The 24207-nt window shown below is 43.8% G+C and overlaps 1 protein-coding gene across 3 annotated transcripts in view; it reads right to left on the bottom strand.

The window, feature by feature from the left end:
* Window positions 1-4307: 4307 nt before the first annotated feature.
* KCNQ2 (potassium voltage-gated channel subfamily Q member 2) overlaps window positions 4308-24207 on the bottom strand; it is a gene marked incomplete at both ends in the record, with an annotated part of 120649 nt that continues 100749 nt past the window's right edge. Inside the window, 6 exons of one of the 3 annotated variants that reach the window (XM_081323740.1) lie at window positions 4308-5030; window positions 7509-7632; window positions 17934-18020; window positions 20015-20146; window positions 20980-21091; window positions 22347-22566. In XM_081323740.1, coding sequence (XP_081179866.1) covers window positions 4308-5030; window positions 7509-7632; window positions 17934-18020; window positions 20015-20146; window positions 20980-21091; window positions 22347-22566 — 1398 coding nt within the window. Of the gene's footprint in view, window positions 5031-7508; window positions 7633-17933; window positions 18021-20014; window positions 20147-20979; window positions 21092-22346; window positions 22571-24207 lie in introns of all 3 variants that reach the window. The other 2 variants (XM_081323739.1, XM_081323741.1) reach the window with 2 other exon arrangements.

The following is a 24207-nucleotide window of genomic DNA, read 5'->3' as shown; positions in this document are numbered from 1 at the left end:
ATGTCAATCGCAGATCAAAAATGATTGGCAGTAGATGGCCCTCTCTCTCTCTCTCTCTCTCTCTCTCTCTCTCTCTCTCTCTCTCTCTCTCTCTCTCTCTCTCTCTCTCTCTCTCTTTGTTAAGAAAGGTCGACAAACAAAATGATCCAGAAGATATTGTATAATCCAGAATAAGCAAAGTCCTGGGAGCTTCGTACAGGCCTCAGTTTGCAGAAGACAAGAAGCAATTAACCTGAGATTCGTTCCTCAGTGTTGCAAAGATTGACTGTCAGGTTTGGAATTACAGGAGTCAAAATGTGACACATCTGGAAGGCACCAGATTGAGGAAAGCTAAGCTACCATTACAGTGATGCCTCAAACTACTTACTCCTTCAAACTAACATGACTACAATTCCCCTGTATAATTCTTAACCTTACCAGGTTGATCAGACAGGAAAACATGACCAGATGAGCTAATTCTACTTCATTACAAGGCTATGTCGACAGAGTCTTGCCAGCTCTGAAAGTACAAGTCACATACTGTCTCCTTTACAGCCTGAAAAACTAGGAAATGTCTCTTCTGAGCCTTTTCCTCCACCCATGATGGAGCTGGGGGCCATGCCATCTCTTATCTGACTCTTTCCTAATCAGCATCTCTTTGTCTGTCTCCCAAGGTCTTTCCTCACATACAATTACAATAGTTTATCCAGAATAAACATGAGAGCATTGCAGAAGGCAAAAAGAAGATTTCAGGGCAGGCATTCAGCTTCTACTTCTTTGCCATGCCACAAGTCTTAAAAATCGGGCTGTAAAACTGGAGCTTATTTTTGCCAGGATGGTATCATAAATTGGCTTATTTAACAGACACAACAGTGTCGTGAGTGGTGACATCACCCTGATTAAAGCCCAGCCCCGTCTGCTAATGCTAGGCCAGTGTTGCTTATCCTTGTCAGGTTTGAAGCTATGTGGACTTCAACTCCCAGAATTCTCTAGTCAGCCTGCTGGCTGGGGAATTCTGGGAGTTGAAGTCCACATAGCTTAAAACTCGACACGGTTGAGAAACAGTGGCCTAGGCCAAAATATACTGGTGGGCTTGTGGATCCCTTGCCGACGAATATCACGGGCTGCAGTTGGTTGTTAAATTCATGCACTAAATAGACACTCTTAAAATTTTCCTTCTAAATTTATGCATCCATGAGAGGGGAGTGGGAGGAAGAACCACAATTGATTAGGTTAGTCATTCAAGGAATTTCAACAGGTTTTTAATAATCCGTTACTTATCACATTGACCATTGTCAACTCTATAGTAAACTCTGATTAGGCATCCCCCCCACATGGTATCACTCAAGAGATAGTAACTTCTTGCAAGCTCCATCCGAGAGGGCTTGCTTTCAAAGGGTTTTCATTTCATTGACTTATTTATCCAGATCTGATTAATTTGTAGGATTTCTAGGATTAACCGAGAAGGGTTAGTGAAAGTGCATGCCAGCTATGATCCTGATTTCCCCTACGTTAAAGAACAATAGATTTCACTTAGGCTTTTAAAACCTTCTACATTTTTATTCGGCTGCTTTAGACTCACATAATTCAGTCTCTCTTTTTCTTCCTATAAATGTGTCCCAAAACAAAATCACTCAACTGTGAGTTATATGAAAGATTAAGTAGATCCCACCCATTAAATGCCCACTTCTGAATCTTTCATACCCAAATCCAGTGCTTTTTTTTTGTAAAAGAAAAAGGTGCCGGAACTCACACATGTCATACAACCCGCCTGGCCTACCCTACAAGGTTCCATCCAAAAAAAGGTGCCGGAACTCCGTTCTGAGCGTTCTGTGAGAAAAAAAGCCCTGCCCAAATCCTTTGAAATTAATCAATCGGTTTCCAGAATATTCGAACGTTTACGCAGCAAGAGCTGTGGTATGAAAGAAGAGATTAGAGATATCCTTTAGAAACTTCCAAGGTATCCTTGAAAGTCTACTGACTGTTGGAAGTTGCAGAATTAAGTAACTATTCAATTTCACATCGTGAATCGTTACCATGCAGACATGGCAGTCGACGGAAATAAAAGCAACCCGTGGAATTGAGCTGTTTCCTGTTTCAAGAAAAATGGATTTGAAATGACAACCTACGATCAAGTCAATCTAAGCGAGGGGAAGACAGAAATGGACTTTCCAGCCCCCATGTCTATGATAACCCGAGTTCAGGGGTCAGCAACCTGAAACAGTGAAACAGCCACTCGGAACCAGTTCCCTCACAAAAGGAAAAACTGGGAGCCGCAAAAAATGTGTGCGCATGCACGTAGATGCGCGCATGTGCAGAACAGGGTTTGACTGAAGAGTGGAGACAAGGCGAGATATGCACCTACCCTGCATATTTGAATTGATTGGTTGAACTTTTTTAGTCCCACTTTTTTTTTTTTGGACTGCACATGGCATAGGACTGGGAGCCACAGGAGACGGCTGAAAGAGCCGCATGTGGCTCCGGAGCCGCGGGTTGCAGACCTGTGCCCTAGTTAGAAGGGATGTTGTGGACACATCTCTTTGTTTTTTCTCAGTTTACTCTCTACAGGAGCTACACCAGGCTTTGAAACTGTCCAGCAAGAAGGAAAACGGGGCTATATTCAAGCAGATAAATGCAGACCACAAACTGAGAAGTAATCCACCAGGCAAAAACGGAGCAAGGAGCCCTAAATTTAGCAAACATTAACCAGAACTCCAGAGAGCATCCATCCTGCTCTGGGAGGCGCTGAAAGGATTTTTTTAAAAAAATGTTTTTGGAGAAAGTGGAGCAGTGTTCCTCGACCTTTGGTCAGCTGAAGATGTGTGGACTTCAATTCCCACAATTCCCCATGGCTGGGGAACTCTGGGAGTCGAAGCCCAGGCACTTTCAAGGAGCCAAGGTGGAGAAATATTGTGCTAAAGCCACGAGGCACAACGCATTGCAGAGGTCATCCCTTCCTACCACCTACTGGTTAGCGCCCGAACAACTCTTCTTCCTTCTACCGTCAAGAATTCTTCTCATCTTTCCAAGGACGGAAGCTTATTCTCAGATTCCTGCCGTAGGATTCTACGCAACTTCTTTTCTTTCCATCGTTTTGATCTTGCCAACCTGTCTATAAGCGTCACAGTGACTGTAGCAAGCCAGGATGAGGGCAAATGGGTGACCTGGACATCATTACATCATTACCCAAAGGGTGCGCAAATATCACAGCCTAAGTCCACAACTCGTGCCATTTCTATGATGACAAATGTCACTCGTCCCCCGCGGAGACCCATAATTAGGAGGTGCGAAGCAGGAAGCTGTCATTACAGACTGGGTCGATATTAACCTAGATATATGCAAACGCAGAGTTTAGTGTTCTCACATTCTTGGCTTTCCATCTTAACAGTGGTCACAGCATCCTAAGCAAGATAAACCTACCTGAACCTCTGAGTGTACACACCGAGAACTGGTTTGATGCCTCTACCCTTCAAATATTTTATTTAACAACCAAAATCAAACTCAAATGAAATCAGCCTTGCTTCAGAAATAGACTGGGCAACCATTGACTGAGATGATATAAAGTCTCCTGCCTTGAGCAGGGGGGTTGGACTAGATGACCTCTCAGGTCCCTTCCAACCCTGTGATTCTAGGTTCTCTTTGAGATTTTGCTGTCTTTTTAAAAATTCAGACATGTTTCTTTCAAGTTATGGCCCTAATCCCGATCTAAAACCTCAACGCCGTTTTCCTTTCTGCTACTAAGAATTCATGGACGTGCCATTTGGACATGTGGCATGAACTGTTTTAGATTCCCACTCCGTAACTGCTGAATAATAATTATTATTATTAAGCCACCATTCCTCAACACTTATGATAGATATGTTTCTTCTTCTCCGAAAGCATTATTTTTTTTAAAAAAAAAAACACTAGCGTGGTCTCTGTGTGTGATTCGAAACCTCAGGGCCGTAACGTCTTCTCATTCAAAACTGATTGTTTACCTGTGACACAACCAAGCTCTGACACAATGCCTGCGTAGTAGAGAAGGCTACTACGAGTTGCAGCTATCTACCCAAGCGTATGAAAAGAATTTCACTTATCCAATTTAGAAAGTCATGAAGATAAAACCATGGACATTGCAAGATGTCCAAGTTACGCGTTCCAGGACTCTCTTGCTCTTTGTAGGTCACAGGTGCCCCATCTCTTCCCCCACCCCCAAGGTAAACTATGATTAAGTGCCCCCTACTTCCGGGTCCCAGAACATGACCTTCCCATCTGCTGAAGAGGTCCTACATGTAGACCTGTGACTGCCTCATGTTCTTGACATTATCTTCAGGTGGCTTTCCATGGTTTCACTGTCTTGGGGTTGACCAGCCTAGATCACCAAAAGGCCCTTCACCTGTGGCTGATCTTGGCGGAGGGCCACAGGGCGTGCAGAGGTCAGAATCTGTGTCTGACTCGCCTTCCGCAATGTAAGGTCTGATTTTGGCCACCGCGGTGTAGCAACCGTTGTTCAGGATGTCCAAATTTTCTTTGGACTGAGAAATGCTGAAGCCGCTGAAGGAACGCTCCAGTTCCTCGTGGTCGACCGACGGGATGGAAATAGAGGTGTCGCTGTCTCTCAGGGCACTTTCGGGGTGTCTAGCAGTCACATCTTCATTCTTGGCATACTCGGAGCTGGCTCGGTTGCCCCCGTTGTAGGCCGATAAGGAACGCTCATGGGACGGCGGCGGTGGGATTCTCACCAAGGAACCGGGATCGCCCACTGGGGATGTCCCATAGCTCGGACGGGGATAGTGCTGCCAAGAGGTGGAGGGAGGACATGAGTTGTTTGGCATCGTTGTAGCTGGTGGGGCAGAGAAATTCTTCTGGCCCATGGAACTGGTTGAGCGGATGATCTTGATAATGCAGCCGTTTTTATCAATGTGTTCCCGGCTGTCCTCTGGACTGTGATAAGGTGGTGCTGGCTCAGGCTCTTTCGAGCCAAAATAGGCCTCTGTTTCGGTAGGAGGGATTCCCATCCGTTGCATGTAGATGTTGACCAAGAAATCCAACTTCTTCTCCATGGAGAGAACCTGGGAAATGGCCCACAGACCCCCAAGACACAATTAGCCACATTATTTTAGATCTCAGCTACCTTGATTCAGCCATCAAGAATCTCGAGGACAGCACCAAGTTTCCTAAAGATTAACAACTGCCAGAGTAACACTGAAGGAGGTTGTTTGTAGCTCAGGATTGAAATGTGGGGTCCGCAGTGCTCTCTGAGCTGGGTTGATTTCTTGCAGATGTTTCATTACCCAAACTAGGTAACATCATTACTGCTCAAAGGGAGTGAGATTTTCAGAGTGAAGAAATCAGAATGGGAGGAGGAAGAGGAGGAGGAAGAGGAGGAGGAGGAGGAGGACTGTGGGGTCCTTGGTGCTCTCTGAGCTTGGTGATTTTCTTGCAGATGTTTCATTACCCAAACTAGATAACATCATCAGTGCTACAAGGGAGTGGGCTTTGCAAGGAGGAGGAGGAGGAGGAGGAGGAGGAGGAGGAGGAGGAGGAGGAGGAGGAGGAGGAGGAGGGAGTCCTTGGTACTGTCTGAGTTTAGTTGTGTTCTTGCAGACATTTCATTACCCAACTAGGTAATATCATCAGTGCTAGAAGGGAGTGGAATATGCTCCCTGTTTATATACAAATAGTTTGGCCTGGCAGTTCCTTGACTAGGATAAGCCACTTATGTATAAACAGAGAGCAAACCCACTCCCTTCTAGCATTGATGATGTTACCTAGTTGGGTGATGAAAGGTCTGCAAGGAAACAACCACACTCAGCGAGCACCAAGGATGCCTTGACTGCCAGAGTGACGTAACAAACTTCCAATTTCTTGGGGGAAATATCCAAATTAAGGAAATGTTATAAATTCTTCCATGTTTTTTTTAAGTAACTCTTAGCATTAATTGTTTTTTAAAACATATTAGCTCTAATTCACATCTCTTGTTTGCGTCTAATCAACCTTGGCTTCCAGCAAACACTGCCTCATAGCGAGCAGTGGATTGGCTTCACTACCACCGTTTTCACTTAAGGACTGCTGTAGAAAACATTGTTAAGATCAGGTCCGATCATATAGTGACCTGCTTTACAACCATCACAACTTACAATCATAATTGCAGGACTCAATTATGGTTGTTATTCAAGGTCTACCTGTATACCTACACCAGGGGTAGGCAACCTTGGCGCTTTTATGACTCGTGGACTTCAACTCCCAGAATTCCTGAGCCAGCTTGGCTCAGCTGGGAAACCTTTCCCTTTTCTCTCAGCATGGCTGGCTCAGGAATCCTGGGAGTTGAAGTCCACGAGTCATAAAGCAGCCTAGGCCTAGGCCAGGGGTAGGCAACCTCGGCCCTTTTATGACTCGTGGACTTCAACTCCCAGAATTCCTGAGCCAGTTTGGCTCAGCTTGGAAACCTCTCCCTATCCCCTCAGCATGGCTGGCTGAGGAATTCTGGGAGTTGAAGTCCACAAGCCATAAAAGAGCCAAGGTTGCCTGCCCTTGACCTAGACTGACTAGCCACCCAGTAACCTGAAGGTGAAGGTGAAGAAGGGACAAAGGAGAAAAGAGCATCCCCATTTCAATATATTTCAACCATTATATTGCAGAAATGGGTTTTTTGTTTGTTTATTAAAATTTATATGGCTGCCCAGCTCACTCTCAGTGGCTCTAGGCGGCTTACAAAGATAACAACCCAATATAAAAACAATAAAAAAGCAATAGCCCCGCCCCTCCATTTCCTGCTGACAAGTGAGCCATTTGATGGGCTCCATTCCACTCTGGGGTCCCCAGACTCACTGGCCACTTCCAACTCTAGGGCCTTTCAAATGAGTGTCAAATTGGAGGACAATCTTATTTCCACAAAGATAATAAGGGAGGGAGCCACTACAGAGAAGACCCTTCTTCTTGGTCCCACTAGATGGACCTCCTTAGGAGAGGGGACCTATAACATCCCCTGCCTCCCTGCTCTGGTGGGTCAGATAGATGTTACTGTAGAAGTCAGTCTGTCCAATAACCTGACCTTAAGCCAGGTAGGTGTCATGGTTCTGACTGATGAACCCAACTGAGCACACACCTTTGAGACATTCCAATCTCTTAATGTAAAACTGTACTAACGAAAGTAAAACCAGCTCTGGCAAGACCCCTCCCAAACCCATATAGTAAAAGCATTGAATTTTCCCTCCCTTCCTCCCTCAGGTCACGTTGCCCAATCAAGCAGAAAAAAATACTGTTATGAGAAAGTGTCTCTGGGTCTAGCCAGACACCTGGTGTAACGTCCTTGAGTCTCAAGGTCTGGCTTCTTAATCTTTGAAGTCTGCATTCCAAACCTCCTCCCTCCCGCCCAAGTTCGTTGGCAAGCTGAGAAGCAATATTTGTCGCACCAGCAAAAACCATGCTTCGAAACTTGACAGTAGGGCTTAAAAGGTGATAACCAGCACCTTGATTTGGACCCGGAAGCAAATCAGCAGCCAGTGGAACTCTCACAGGAAAGGGGACAAATAATGTTGGAATCGTACCTGTTTTTCCACCTTGCCAAGTCTGCCCATCATACTTGGATCTTCTTGCAGTTCCCCTTCAGCCGAGCCTTTGGTGCGGTCTTTGTCTGTCAGTGATGGTCCACGCCCAACAATCTGGTCCACTCTGTGGAGAGCAGAGGTCCCACCCAGGAGAAACAAAACAAAACAAAACAAAACAAAATCAAATGAGCAAGCTACAATCAAAGAGATCAGATCTCCATCCTTATCTTCCAGATCTTCAAACATGTATTGTTCCTCCAGCCTTTTATTGTCCAATGATCGACAGGCAAATACAGGTAGCCCTCAGCTTACAGTGGGGCCCCAAATTTCCATTGCTAAGCAAGACAATTGAAAAGTGAGTTGTGTCCCATTTTTATGACCTTTTGGGCCACCTTTGTTAAGCAAATCACTGCAATGGCCTCCCCCGTTGACTTTGCTTGTCGGAAGCCAGCTGGGAAGGTCGCCAATGGTGATCACATGACCCCGGGGGCATGCAATTGTCGTAAATGCATGCCGGTTGCTGAGTGCCCGAACCTAGGGATGCTACAAAGGTCATGAGTGTTAAAAATCAGGCATAATTCACTTTTCTCACTGCTGTTGTAACTTCGAACGGTCACGAAATGAATAGTCGTAAGTTGAGGGCTACCTGGATTCCACCAGCTTTACTTTTCTAATGATTTAACAAAAATAACATCAGGCAAGTAAGTAATTACTCAGATGCAAAGTAATGCGCCTCTTTATTTCTCCTTGCATCTTATAGTTCAAAACACTGTTTCCCTTTCTTAGAGATTAAATCTGGCACAATATGCACAGCAAATTTGCCCCTTGAGATCAAACCTGCATTGTTTTTCCAAACCTTCTTCAGTTTTTCGTCTCTATTTATTTAACGTGGATTATATTGCTCATTTTAAGTGTTTAGAAGTAACCCAGAAAGAAGCCCAGGAACGTGGGTAGTTTTCCATTGTATGTCACAGTTCTAAAATAAGTAACGCGCGCACACACAAACACACACACACACACACAAAGAATAAATTTGGAAGTTCAAATAAGTAATACTATTTACTTGACATTGCTGGTGATGTGATAAGGATAATTAGTAATGCTGGATCAACTTCGGTGGTTTCCAATATCCGAATCTCACACTGTATTCTAGGTTGTAGGGGGAAAAATGATTTTGAAAACAGTAGCGCCTGCAATATTTCCCAAAGTTATTTTGTTCCTCACTATCCTTTTTTTTTTTTTGCTTTTTCACATGGCCATGTATCCTAAAAAAATGTGTGGTTTTTTTAATGATTTATATTACAGGAAAAAAAACACAAATCTAAATCTAACTTTTTGCACAGGTCACTATTATCAAAGATGGGAAACAAACTTATTTTTTACCCAATATACTTGCATATACAACATATAATGCCCTTCAGTTAATACCTATATATCAGCGTATTTCAAACTTGGCAACTTGAAGATAGGTGGACTTCAACTCCCAGAATTCCCCAGTCAGCCCTGCTGGCTAAGGAATTCTGGGAGTTGAAGTCCACCCATCTTCAAGCTGCTAAATTTGATAAATGCTAACTTAAGAGTCTACTCTGTCTTCCATGAATAAACCAGCTCGAATCTTAGTTTTGCCTGAGAGTTTATGGACTGAGTCCTTAGCCTTTTCACAGAACTACAATTCATAAGCTCTATTTTAATAACAAGATTAAAAGGGGCAATTATAGAATGTCCATATCCTCTCTCCCAAAATGAAAGTACGCAAGCAAGGAGAAATGATAAACCATTAAGGTATAAACTGGTTCCCCCAGTTTGGGCCATAAACAATTAAAAGTAATCGCTACTATGAGGATTTTGTTCAGAAAATGAAATTTTCTGAAAACCACAAAGTGATTTTCTGAGGAATGCTAAGAAATGATTGCTGGCTTGAATGAAAAGAGGAAGAATTACAAAGAGCTATCAGCTCACTTGAAAAATAAAAATGCTTTTGCGGGCTTTGTTAGTCAAGAATTCAGAAAATGGTCAAAAAAGGGAGACACTGTTTTGCTGTCCAGATCTGAGTTTGTAAATTATCTGAAGGTGAGACTTTAGGCAGGAGTCATCTATCATTTTCTTAAATACGATAAATAAAATAAAAAATATTCTGAACTCTCTAGAACTGTAGGAAGTTTCCATGAATATGAATTACTAAAAATCAGCAGTCATGTCCCTTTACTTATAAAGCTATATATATAACCTTTAGCAGAATTTTAAACATGGGCTTTGACTTAATGGACATAATCAATTTTATTTCTTGGAGTCTTTTTCTAAAGATTTTTAGAAAAATCTAAAGACTTTTTTTTGAAAAGTCTTTTTTCTAATTTTTATATGGCAATTATCTTACCTCCCCTTGCATGATCTTTAAAATCTATGTGTTTTTTTCCAGGAGACCCCTTAAATTGGCAGAGGAGAGGGGGAGAATGGAAAATGGTTTATGATTTCCTCAGAGTTATTGTTTTACGCATGGCTGTTGTTTTATTTAGAATTTTTAAAAAAACAAATTGGAGAAGATACCAGGAGTCATTTTCAGTTTGGGGATGCCTAAATATGTGTTAAAAAAATAAGTAAAGGTATAGTAAAGGTTCCCCCGCACATGCGTGCTAGTCGTTTCCGACTCTAGGGGCCGGTGCTCATCTCTGTTTCAAAGCTGAAGAGCCAGCGCTTGTCCGAGGACGTCTCTGTGGTCATGTGGCCGGCATGACTAGACGCCAAAGGCGCACGGAACGCTGTTACCTTCCCACCGTGGTGGTCCCTATTTTTCTACTTGCGTTTTTTACGTGCTTTCGAACTGCTAGGTTGGCAGAAGCTGGGACAAGTAACAGGCGCTCACTCCATTACGCGGCACTCAGGATTTGACCCACCAAACTGCCAACCATTTGATCGACAAGCTCAGCATCCTAACCCACTGAGCCACCCCCTTATTATAGACCCATCTGTCTTAACCTCAAAAACTTAATTAGCCCCGGTCAATTTTACTTTTGCATAATGTGCCAGATTTATACAGGTAAACTTCTAAAAACCCCAAATGACAATAACCAGGAATTAAAACCACAAACAAAACAGTATATTCATCATTCTGTAACAAAATTTGTTGTCTGGAGCAGAATTTAAACAGTACTTCTTCCACAGCTCTGGAGCAAAGGCGAGTTCCATGCACAAGGCGTGAATGAGTTATGAGTTCAAGGTCAGGCAAGGAAAGGGGGGAAACGGATTAATGAAATGAAACGTTTATGAACATCTCAAAAAACTAAAAGTGCTCCCTTGATTACACATTGTTAACACAAAGCAAAGGAAGGGTCAAGTCATCTGGCTGTTTCAAGTCATACCAAATTGCCTTACTTTGGCAGAAGGATGCTCAGAAATTTGTATGCAAATCTTTTAAAAGAGCTAGGTCCTCTCTGTGACTCATTAAAGCAGCTGTGTATTGTTCACTTGCAATATCCGTCTTCTGTGGAAAGCATTTGGTCCCCAGGCTCACACCTTTGCTTCACGAACAGCTAGCAGGAAGTGAGGTGGCTGTGTGTATCACTGTCATGGGCTGTGCAAATTCTTCAAAAGAGCTGTGCCTTCTCTTCGACTCATTAAAGCAGCTGTGTATTATTTATTGGCTGGCAATATCTGTATATTGTGGCACGAATTTGACCTCCAGGCACACATGGCTGCTTCATACACAGCTCCTAGGAAGCGAGGTAGTTATACATGTCAACGCCAAGGGCTGTGCAAATCCTTTAAAAGAGCTGTGTCCCCTATTTGACTCATTAAAGCAGTTGTGTTTCATTTATTTATTTATTTATTTATCTTGCAATAGCTGTATACTATTTCAAGCATTTGGGACTCCAGACCCAATGGCTGCTGGATGAACAGCTTTCAAGAAGCAAGGTGGCATATACGTCAATGCCGTGGGCTGCGCAAATCCTTCAAAAGAGCTATGTCTTCTCTTTGACTCAGTAAAGCAGCTGTGTATTATTTATTTATTTATTTTTGCAATATTTATTCTACTATTGCAAGCATATGGACTCCACGCTCCATGTCCAACTTCCAGGAAGCGAGGTGGCTATGTGCATTCAACAAATGAAACAGCCTGAAGCAACTTCTATAACATCTGCACATGCCTCAAAAAAAGTTCCAGCTGTTTTAATGTTTTTTAAAAAAGTCTTTTCTATGTACATCTTCTATGCACATTTTTTTTAACAACGCAATTACTTGGACCTACATTTGTTCTGGCCCTTGACCATTCATGACCACATTTATGGTGGTTGTTACTGTATCTCTATTTATCACAATTTTATTTGGAAGCACAATGGCAAGGGGACAATTGCACGGCTTCACAGAATTAACTAGGCCATTGCTAATGGTAGAAGAGTTACACTGTTTTTCCTTTACTATGCATATTAAGTAGCATCTCTTGAGTGCCATTTGTGGCCATGAGACTTCTACTTTCAAGGTTAGACATCTCACCACAAAACATGGGGTGAGCAACAAATCAGGCTGACACATACGACTCATCTCATTTCCATGACGAAAGCGAAAAGGTACGGGCAATCCAAATTCTAGAAAATGCAGACCTTGAAGGAGTCAAGTTAGGAAAATAACGTTTACGGTATTTACTTCAATAAGGATGACCACGCTTGGTCCACCTTGCCTAGCAATAGCAATAGGACTGAGACTTATATACCGCTTCATAGTGCTTTATAGCCTTCTCTAAGCAGTTTGCAGAGTCAGCATATTTGGCCCCCAACAATCTGGGTTCTCATTTTACCAACCTCGGAAGGATGGAAGGCTGAATTAACCTTGAGCCCTTTGGAATCGAACTGCTGGCAGTTGGCAGAGTTTGCCTGCAATATGGCATTCTAACCACTGGGCCACCACGGCTCTTTCAGAGCAGGAAAGGCAGGGAACCCATCAGAGTGGGAAGGGAGGGAATATTACAGGTCCCCTCTCTTAAGGTGAGCCATCTAGAACAACCCTTTGGGCACCAGAAATCAGTTCCATGGAAAACCATTTTTCCACGGAGCAGGGTTCAGGGTTGTTTTGTGTACTACCTAGAGAGGCTTCCACAGAAAAGAGGGGGTTGACCTATTCTCCAAAGCACCAGAAGGCAAGACAAGGAGCAGTTGATGGAAACCAATCAAAGACAGAACCAGTCCAGAATTAAGGAGAAATTTCCAGAGAGTTAGAACAATTAATCAGTGGAACAGCTTCTGCCTCCAGAAGCTGTGGGTGTCATTGGATGGCCATTTGTCTGAAATGGGATAGGGTGTCCTGCTTGAGCAGAAGGTTGGACTAGAAGACCTCCAAGGTCCCTTCCAACTCTGTTATCAAATCAACAGGAGTTTGGCGGCACTCCAATCTGCAATATACTTTTAGATCAGACATAGCAATAGCAACATCACTTAGATTTATATACCACTTAACAGCGCTTTACAGCCCTCTCTGAGCGGTTTACAGAGTCAGCCTCTTGCCCCCAACAATCCGTGTCCTCATTTTACCGACCTCGGAAGGACGGAAGGCTGAGTCAACCTTGAGCCTGTCAGGATCGAATTGCTGGCAGTCGGCAGAGTCAGCCTGCAATGCTGCCTTCTAAGCACTGCGCCACCAGGGCCCTTCCTTCCTTCCTTCCTTCCTTCCTTCCTTCCTTCCTTCCTTCCTTCCTTCCTTCCTTCCTTCCTTCCTTCCTTTTTTCCTTTTCCTTCTGGGTCCTCATTTTACCGACCTCGGAACGATGGAAGGCTGAGTCAACCGTGAGCCAGTCAGGATCGAATTGGTGGCAGTCGGCAGAGTCAGCCTGTAATGCTGCCTTCTAACCACTGCGCCACCAGGGCCCTTCCTTCCTTCCTTCCTTCCTTCCTTCCTTCCTTCCTTCCTTCCTTCCTTCCTTCCTTCCTTCCTTCCTTTTCCTTCCTTCCTTCCTTCCTTCCTTCCTTCCTTTTCCTTCCTTAATCTTCCTTTCTTCCTTAGGACTTAGCAATGGCACTTAGACTTATATACCGCTTCACAGTGCTTTGCAGCCCTCTGTAAGCAGTTTACAGAGTCAGCATATTTGCCCCACCCCCAGCAATCTGGGTCCTCATTTTACTGACCTCGGAAGGATGGAAGGCTGACTCAACCTTGAGCCAGTGAGGATCGAACCCCTGGCAGTTGGCAGAATTAGCCTGCAGTCTAACCACTAACCCAGGGGTAGGCAACCTCGGCTCTTTTATGACTCATGGACTTCAACTCCCAGAATTCAGGAATTCTGGGAGTTGAAGTCCATGAGTCATAAAAGAGCCGAGGTTGCCTACCCCTGCACTAACCCCTGCAACCGTGAGCTGATTTCATGCAGAGCTTGGCCTCATTTCAAACCTGTATGCCAGAGAGTAATGCAAAACTGCTACCCTTGTTTTGCAATCTGCCACCTGGAAGAAGGCAAAGAGGATCTCAGGTGGGGGGTGGGGGGGAGAGAGAAAAGACTAATCCACCTCCTGAAAAAGCATCTCTTCTACTTGTTGACATTACCTTGGCATTGCTCCCTGCCCTAGATTAAACCATGAACGGATGCAGCTAATCAGGGAAAGAATCAATCCAGCAGAAATTTCCTGATAATTAGAACAACTGAGCTAGCTTGTTTTCTTGCAGATGTTTCATTAGAACAATTAACCAGTGGAACGACTTGCCTCCAGAAGTTGTGGGTGCTCCATCACTGCAGGTTTTTAAGAAGAAATTGGACGGCCCTTTGTCTGAAACGCTATAGGATCTCCTGCTTGAGTAAGGGGTTGGACTAGAAGATCTCTAAGGTCCCTTCCAAGTCTGTTATTCTGCTTTCATTTCCAAGACGGGTTGGTTGTGGACTTAAAACATCTTTGCTTTTCTTACACACAAGTGGCATTCTCCTTACGTTCCCTGAGATATTTTTAAATAAGGGGCCGTAAAATAAGCATTCCTTCTGCTCCTGAGGTTATATTTCTCTATTTTTCTTTTGACAAGTAGTAACGGATGGAAACTTATCAAAGAGAGATCCAACTTAAAATTAAGGAGGTATTTCCTAAAAGCGATTAACTAGGAGAACGGCTTGCCTCCGGACGTTGCGGAGGTTTTTTAAGAGATTGGACAACCATTTGCGTGAAATAGGATAGGGTCTCCTGCTTACGCACAGGGCTAGACTAGAAGACCTCCAAGGTCCCTCCCAACTCTGTTACTCTTGTGATTCTGTTTAATCTCATTTTAATTTTTATACATTGTGTGTTGTTTATAGCGTTTTAATTGCCCTGTACACCGCCCCGAGTCCCTTCGGAGAGGGGCGGTATATAAATCCAAATAAATAAATAAATAATTGATGTGATTCTGTTCCGATGCACTCATGTCAAGGAAAAAATGATATTTAATTTCACCCTGATCAATTTCCACTGAACGCACAAAGGGGGGGGGGAAAAACCTCTTTTGAAATATTGCTTTTCTTTCTTTGAAATGATACCCGAAAGAAATGTGGATTGTTGACACGGTGCATTTTATCTCATGCTACATTACATTCCATGCTTACAGAAACATGCAAAGAGGAACATCTGTGTCTCCCGCCTCTGCCAAAAGCAGTTAGCAAAACCCAAAAATTGCTTGAGTGGAGTCCAGCCAAGAAGGGAAAAATAAAGAGAGGGAAAAAGAAAGATAAATGATTTTTTTTTCTTAATGAGAAGCAGGGAAATTATGTTTTTTTTTCCAAACACTGCCTCCCGAGCACATCCGAGGCACTGGTGCCAACCCCTTTCATCTGTCAAAGGTTGCACAAATGTTCACCAATTTGCCTTGAGGGGCAAACTGAAGAGGAGGAGGAGGAGGAGGAGGAGGAGGAGGAGGAGGAGGAGGAGGAGGAGGAGGAGGAGGAGGAGGAGGAGGAGGAGGTCTGTGTGGTCCTTGGTGCTCTCTGAGCTTGGTTATTTTCTTTCAGACGTTTCATCACCTAACTAGGTAACATCAGTGCTAGAAGGGAATGGGGTGGAGGAGGAGGAGGAGGAGGAGGAGGAGGAGGAGGAGGAGGAGGAGGAGGTCTGTGTGGTCCTTGGTGCTCTCTGAGCTTGGTTATTTTCTTTCAGACTTTTCATCACCTAACTAGGTAACATCATCAGTGCTAGAAGGGAATGGGGTGGAGGAGGAGGAGGAGGAGGAGGAGGAGGAGGAGGAGGAGGAGGAGGAGGAGGACTGTGTGGTCCTTGGTGCTCTCTGAGCTTGGTTATTTTCTTTCAGACGTTTCATGGCCCAACTAGGTAACATCATCAGGGCTAGAAGGGAGTTGGGGTTTGCTCTCTCTTTATATATTAATGGATTATTACTAATTATGCTAAAGGTAAAGGTAAAGGTTCCCCCGCACATGTGTGCTAGTCGTTTCCGACTCTAGGGGCCGGTGCTCATCTCCGTTTCATAGCCGAAGAGCCAGCGCTTGTCCGAGGACATCTCCGTGGTCATGTGGCCGGCATGACTAGACGCCAAAGGCGCACGGAACGCTGTTACCTTCCCACCGTAGTGGTCCCTATTTTTCTACTTGCATTTTTACGTGCTTTCGAACTGCTAGGTGGGCAGAAGCTGGGACGAGTAACAGGCGCTCACTCTGCTACGCGGCACTCGGGATTCGACCCGCCAAACTGCCGACCTTCCGATCGACAAGCTCAGCGTCCTAACCCACTGAGCCACCGCGTCCCTTACTAATTATGCTACTGGATTATTATTACTTATTCATTACTTCGAAAGGGTAAACTTTCTTGCTGGGTTTTAGTAAGAAGGCCTGAAAAAAAACTCTATTCTATCCTAAATAATATGACCATGCTTTCAAACCAAATGAGTAGCACTGTTTCATCTCTCCTTCTATTATTTGAGGTAGGGTAAAAATGCCTATAGGTAGTCCTCGATTTATTGTGGTAACTGAACCCAGAATTATGACACTAAGCCATTGCGGTTGTAAGTCCAGGCATCCTGTGACCAGACGCAACTAATTATACAATATGTTTTGCAGTGGTCGTTAAGCGAACACCTTGGTAACAGGTTGAAGATCTATGCATATGATATGTCTTCTCTTCCATAAAAGAAGGTCAACAAGTAGGAAACACTCACTACATTTGCAGCTGATGTTCCAGGAACATCTGGCTAGTCTGCCGAGGGAGCTTCTCAGTCATCCAGGCAGAGTTGTATGAAAGATGAATTGTGACAACTGGAGGTCTTTTCTTTTGGGTTTCAAGAAGCTATTCAGAGGAGCAGTGAAACATTTCAAACCAAAACAGAAATGCAGTCCAGTTGCCGTGACTCAACTTCCAAACTCTTGGCTAGTTGAAACTCTTCCCCGATGTATTTCAGCATCGTTGTACAGGTAGCTCCTCGATTTAGGACCACAATTGAGTCCAAAATTTCTGTTGCTAAGCAAAGACAGTTGTTAAGTGAGTTTTGCCCCGTTTTACGACCTTTCTGGCCACAGTTGTTAAGTGGTTAAGTTAGGAACACGGTTATTAAGTGAATCTGGCTTCCCCATTGACTTTCCTTGTCAGAAGGTCGCAAAAAAGGGGAAATCACATGAGCCCGGGACGCTGCGACCGTCAGTTGCCAAGCAACTGAATTTGGATCACGTGACCATAGGGATGCTGCAATGGCCGTAAACTGTGAAAAACAGTGATACGTCACCTTTTTCAGTGCCATTCTAACTGTGAATGGTCACTAAATGAATGGTTGGAAGTCGAGGACTATCTGTCTGTGGTGATTCTCAGTCATCCGGGTCACAAATGTCTGGAAGGTGCTTTTTCCAGAGGCAACTGGACTTCCTTTGTTTTTCCTTGAAGACCTGTCGCTTCTCATCCAAGAAGCTTTTTCAGTTCTGCAGAACTGAAGAACTAGAGAAAGCTTCCTGAAGGAGAAGCGACACGTCTTCAAGGAAAAACAAAGGAAGTCCAGTTGCCTCTGGAAAAAGCACCTTCGGGTCAAGAACTACCTGTTAACGGGAGCCCATTGTTCTCTCTCTCTCTCTCTCTCTCTCTCTCTCTCTCTCTCTCTCTCTCTCTCTCTCTCTCTCTCTCTCTCTCTCTCTCTCTCTCTCTCTCTGAAGGAATGGCGTTTATCAGCGCCAAGGCTGCATGTCACCGCAATAGAAATTACAGCAGCTAAATGCATTCCGTGCATAAAAAACATAAACCGTCTTGAATGATTTCACCACAATGAAAATCAGACTATTGCGTAAGTGCTCTTGGCCATGTCTAAAGCTGCAGGGTGTGAAGACCCATTTTCAGTGCCTCTAAAAATAAAAAATTAAGCGCATCCAGCAGAGCAAGCCATTCGGAGGGAAATGAATCGGCAAGAGGTGATCAAGAGCACCACTTGAACACGGCATGAAACGTTTCGACAGGAAGCATACCCAAAGCTCAGAACAAAATTGCCTATTATCCTAACCTAGGCGAGTATTGGGGCGATCCTTTGGCTGAATACTTCTTATGCCGGGGAGTTGAAGAGGGTGGGGGACCCACAATCATATCTATCCTGGCAAAAATAAATAAGAAAAAACAAACACACCAGCAAAACACACAATGAAGCAACATGTCGGAGAAAGAATTGATTTGGGAAACTTTGCAGCAGGAGAAAACGTTTGAAATCGAGACGGCCAAGAAAAGAAACCAAAAAGGGGCGATTATCTTTGCTCAGATAATAATAATAATAATAATAATAATAATAATAATAATAATAATAATAATAATAATAATAATAATAATAATAATAATAATAATAATAATAATAATGCTTGTAAGCCGCCCTGAGTCTTCGGAGAAGGGTGGGATATAAATGGAATTAAAATAAAATAAATAAATAAATAAAATAATAATAATGTAAAAAAAAGAAAAGAGTATCGAAACAATCTAATCATTTGGCATGGTTGTCAAAAGCGGTGGACTTTTCAGCAACAATGGAACAATCCTTCTTTGGGAAGGATCCAAAGGAACTCCTTGTTAAAGGATTCCTTGTTTGGCAATGAGCAGGCTAAGTATGAACGGACAAGTTGGAAAATGTATGAAAATATCCCATTGCAACCACAACAAAATCCACAGCTTTGTGCTCCTCTTACTGATGAAGTATTCGAGGCCATTCACGGCTCTAAAAATGAAAAATCCATATTGCTGCAATGAATGGAAGGGAGATCAAACCCGTTAGCTTGAAAGCCAATACACATATATACGGGGTAGAACGAGAGACAGGAGTGACAAGACCTACTTGCAAAAATAGTAAAAGGAGGACAAGGAGAACACAGAAATGCTACACTCTGTTGTAGAATCAGCAGCTGAAATTGAAAGTAGGTTAAAAAGTTGAACGTTCTCTCAGCCCTAGGAAGGAGGGTATGGCAAACCACTTGCCAAGAAAACCGCAAGGGACAATCTCCCAGAATCGTACACAATTGAATGGATACATCAAAAAAAGAAAAACTCCCTTCTGACCTCTTATGGGTAGCTTTGGATCCTCCAACAGAGGCTTAAGAGTTTGAGGGTTCTGCGCAAGATCTTAGCTTAAGCAGGGGGTTGGACTAGAAGACCTCCACAGTCCCTTCCAACTCTGTTATTGTGTTATATAGAATGCATACAGACGCAAATTTTAATTGACTCATCGAATTCATGGAGTAAGTGGCTCCCGGTGGCTACAAAAATATGTAAAATAAGAAGGTGAGGCTTTTGAACAGCCAACTACATTCTTCATCTTGACTTCTACAAATGTTCCTACAAAGGTGAAAATTTTAAAATCTCCCAGAATCAGAAAGTACTACAGGTAGTCCTCGACTTATTACCAGAATTGAGCTCAAAATTTCTATTGCTGAGACAGTTGAGTTTTGCCCCATTTTATGACCTTTCTTGCCACACTTATTAAAGAATCACTGCAGTTGCTAAGTGAGTAACACAGTTGTTAAGTGAATCTGGCTCCCCCATTGGCTTTGCTTGTCAGAAGGTTTCAAAAGGTGATCATGGGACCCCGGGACACCGCAACCGTCATAAATACTTGCCAGTTGCCAAGTGTCTGACTTCTGATCATATAATCATGGGGATTCTGCAATGGTTGCAAATGTGAAAAACGGACATAACTCACTTTTTTAGTGGCATTATAACTTCAAACAGTCTCTAAATGAATAGTTGTAAGTTGAGGACTACCTTTACTTTCAAGTATATTGTCCAGTCAGGAGAGCAATTTGCCCAGCTGATGTTCTTGCTTTTTCTTGTTTTACAAAAATTTAAACAATATGCCAAATATAATTTCCATTCCTGCTAAGGTTTAGTTCTCACTTCCTGCATATACCCCAAAAAGTATGCTAGTTTCAAGGACAGCCCAATGCAGACCAGAGGAGATGGTCTGTCCACATTCAAACAACCACTTTCACTCTTCCTGGCATACTGAACATCTCAACATTGTGCTCCAGAATACCAAAACCTACCTAGGTCGAGTACAAGTAATAAGAGATACCAGAAACCACCAGAGATGAAAAAGGGAAGACTTGCCTGGACTGAAGATTTTTAATCCGGGAAAGCATGTCCAGATGTCCTGCTGAATACTGTTCAATGACGTCCATCACGTCATATGGTCGCAGGCTCTCCTTGAATTTTCGCTTGGAAACCAGGAACCGCATGATGCTAAAGCAGAAAAATCAGAGTGACAAGCAGAAACCTACAGTGGTTTATTCTTTCTAACTGTCCATCTGTATTAGGATGGTGTCACAATGGGAAACTAGAAATCTATTGCCTCTTAAACCAGCGTTTCTCAACTTGAAAATGTGTGGACTTCAACTCCCAGAATTTCTATGCTGGCTATGGAATTCTGGGAGTCAAAGTCCACAAGTCTTCAGGTTGCCCAGGTTGAGAAAAACATTGTTCTAAACAACAAAGCTTTCAATACCTGATAAAGCTATTAAATGTCAACCTTGCAAGGTAGTCTAGGTAAGAGAACTTGATTTACAACCATCTGTTTAGTGACCATTTAAAGGTAGAACAGCACTGAAAAGTGACTTATCACATTTTTCACACTTACGACTGTTGCAGCATCTCCATGGTCACATGATCAAAATTTGGATGCTTGGTAACAGGCATGCTTTTATGATGGTTGCAGTGTCCCAGGGTCATGTGATCATCTTTTGTGACCTTCTGACAAGCAAAATCAATGAGGGATGCAGATTCATTTTACAATCGGGTTCCAAATTTAACAACTGCAGTGATTCTCTTAACCACTGTCGCAAGCAAGTTTGTAAAATGGGTCAAAACTCATTTAACAACTGTCGTGTTTAGCAACAGAAATTTTGGGCTTAATTGTGGTCGTAAGTCAAGGAGTACCTGTACACCAAATCACACAGTCTCTCCCTCATATTTCTTTCCTTCGAGGTTGGCACAGTCCCTTATTCATTAATAACAGTGGACTTTTGAGCTCCACTTCCTGTGGTCACAGTTTTATGTAATACGGACCCACGGCTTACCACACTGCCCGGATGCTGGCTTTAAGACCCGGTGTAAGGTCTTCTGTCAAAAATTCACAGTTGCAGCTCTTGTTGTCAGGATCAGCCATGTCTTCTCCTGGGAGGCATGCTTCTAGTTACAGGAGGGGAGAAAGGGGTGAGAAGACAGATGTTCAACAGGGACAGCCTCAGGCTGGGGCAGAAAGAACAGAAACACAAATTAGCATGAAAAGCAGGCAATGAAGAAGATGATGTTGGGAAAAACATATTTATGCATTTTCTGCTGAAAAGTTCATCTGGAGAAGCACTTAGTTTTTACTCGCTGTATTTAATGATCCATTTTGTGGCTGTCCAAAGGCCGCTGGATGGTTTCCAGAATTAAAAGGAAATTAAAAGGTGCAATTTATAACTGCAAAAATGCTATATTAAAAGAAAAGGACTAAAGAGAGTTGTATTATCCTAAGAGGATGAAAGCACACATCACATTTCCCTGCAAAATCAGGAATAGAAAAAGGATGTCTTGCCTAGAATGACGTTTGCGTTTCAGACAATACCTGGTTTGATAACTTATGCCCCAGTTAAACAGTGGGAAAAAGATATATCTAGGTTTGTGTGACGGGGGGGGAAGAAACACGAGTTAAAGATAAGGAGTTAGAAGATGCAACGGAAAGTGGAGGAATTGGGCTTACCTGATTTGAAATTATATTTTGCAGTTGCTGTAGGTAGTCCTCATTTTACAACCATAATTGAGCCCAAAATTTCTGTTGCTGAATAAGACATTTGTTAAGTGAATGTTGCCCCATTTTACGACCTTTCTTGACACAGTTGTTAGGAGAATCACTGCAGTTATTAAGTTAGTAACATGGTTGTTAAGTGAATCTGGCTTTCTCTTTGACTTTGCTCATCAGAAAGTCACAAAAGGGGATCATGTGACCCCAGGGCCCCATCATAATAGCAATAGCACTTAGAATTATAAACCACCCCATAGTGCTTTACAGCACTCTCTGGGCAGTTCACAATATCAGCATGTTGCCCCCAACAATCTGGGTTCTCACTTTATCGAGCTTGGAAAGATGGAAGGCTGAGTCAACCTTGAGCCAGTTGGAATTGAACTCCAGGCTGTAGGCAGAGTTAGCCTGCAATACTACATTCTAACCACTGGGTCACCAGGGCACCGTAAGTGCTAATTAAGATAATTTGTGGCAACAAAGGTCGTAAACTGGGGCAAAACTCGCTGAACAACTACCTTGCTTAGCAATAGAAATATTGGGCTTAGTTATTGTTGTAAGTTGAGGACAACCTGTAATTTGCTGCTTTCTCCTTTCTCCCAACAAAATATCTCCAGACATACACAGACCAAGCCTTGCATGGATCATCATCCGCCTCACCTTCTGAATTCTGACGGGACGTGGCTCCCTTGATGCGGAAAGCTTGCCTGGCCCGAGTTTGGTCTCCAAAACTCCAGCTCTTGGGGACTTTACTCGGGCTGTCTTCCACGCTTTGGTCTGCACTGGGGGATCTTCGGACACCTGGACCCTGAGGAGAACTTTTACTTTTCGTGGTGGCACCTCGGGGGCTGGAGAAGACACGATCTTTCAAGCTGACCTTCTGACTGGACACGGAGACAAATCAAAACGAGACAAAAGAAAAAAGGGAGACAAGCGGGGCAGGGAGTCACTTCCAAAAACCACCACAAGGGGGGCGCTCCCTTTTAGCCATTCAAAAAAATCAACAGTCTTTCAAAGCAGCAGCAGTAGAAGCAGGGGCCGTGGCGAGATGTGGCTTTGGGTCATTGCTGACTTGAAAAGGCGTCTCGGGAAAGGTTTCCATGGTCAATGAATGGAGATGGAGGGGACACCCATTAAGGAAGGAAGGAAAGAAAGAAGAGAAAGAACCGAGGGGATGAATGAATGGGAAAACAGGAGGTGGTCCGGTCAGATGGAATACTGTAGAGTGCAGATGGAACGTCGGTCATGAAGATTTAGATACGAAGCACTGGGTCCGAGCAGCTCCGTGCAAGGGGAATCACCCAACTGTCGAAACCTGGCCTTTGATTTCTGATTTTCGCTCCCCGAGATATGCCTGTCAAGAGCCATTTCTGCCCCTCTTCCACTTTAAAGAACCTGGCTCCTGTGAGCAAGCAAGAAGGAGGACTGAGAAGACATCTTGCAGACCTCTCTCATTGTTCTGTACCAGCCTGCTACCGGCCCTGCAGAAAAGGCAACCCCTTTACAAACGGCAAGAGGCTGGATTTACGTCTGCCAAATTATTTACTACAAAAACAAACAAGACACGAACCAAGATACAGGAGCTTTGAAACACTATCTGAGCGGTTGCTTTCAGCAAACCAGCCCTCCCCACACATTCCCTTTATAAAGAGTTCAGGGCGTGGCTTCTCTGTGCCTCCTTCCGAGGAGCCCCATTGCCTTCCTCTGTCTACTCCTAATTGACTGCCTCCTGCGTCGGGCGTCCTTGAACAGGGCCAGCTGTGGGTCATCTTCATCCACGCTGTCAGGATAACACAGCTGGGTCTCCACCAGGTGGGAGGGGCCTGGCTGGGGGCTCTGCGGAGCCTCAAAGCCATCATCAGCAAGTTCTTCAACACCCCCCTCCTCCCCCTCGTCTGAGTCATCCGACCCAACTGCCGAACCCACAGGCTGACCCTGAATCACAACACTCATATCCTGGATATAAACTATGTCAACGCCTTCCCTCAGGGTGGCCCTGTAGGGCATTGTACAACAACTAGACAACTAGACACCGGGACAAATGGAGGGAGGAGGGTTTGCAGGGAGGAGGAGTGGGGGACGGACTGTGCGGTCCATGGTGGTCTCTGAGCTTGGCTGTTTTTCATTAACCAACTAGGGTAGCACTGATGACGTTATCTAGTTGGACGATGAAACATCTGCAAGGAAACAACCAAGCTCACAAAGCACCAAGGGCCTCAGACGATGATGATGATGATTACTGTTGTTGTTGTTGTTAGTCCTCCTCCTCCTCCTCCTCTACTTTTCCTTCTCCTCCATTCCCCACTCCCTTCCAGCACTGATGCTGTTACTTAGTTGGGTAATGAAACGTCTGCAAGGAACCAACCGAGTTCAGAGGTCCAAATAAGATGTAACTGGCCACATAATACCTCCTGGTGATTAATGCCTTTGTATACAATGGAGAAGCATAAGGCGATTTCCGTATCTTACTTGCTTCCTTGCCACACAATATCCATTTCTCCACTGATGGAGACATTCATTG

The sequence above is a fragment of the Vipera berus genome, assembly GCF_964194415.1.
Source record: "Vipera berus genome assembly, chromosome: 3".
In the NCBI taxonomy this organism is placed as follows: domain Eukaryota; kingdom Metazoa; phylum Chordata; class Lepidosauria; order Squamata; family Viperidae; genus Vipera; species Vipera berus.
Note: the sequence above shows the minus strand (reverse complement) of the source record. Positions and strands in the feature narration are given on the sequence as shown.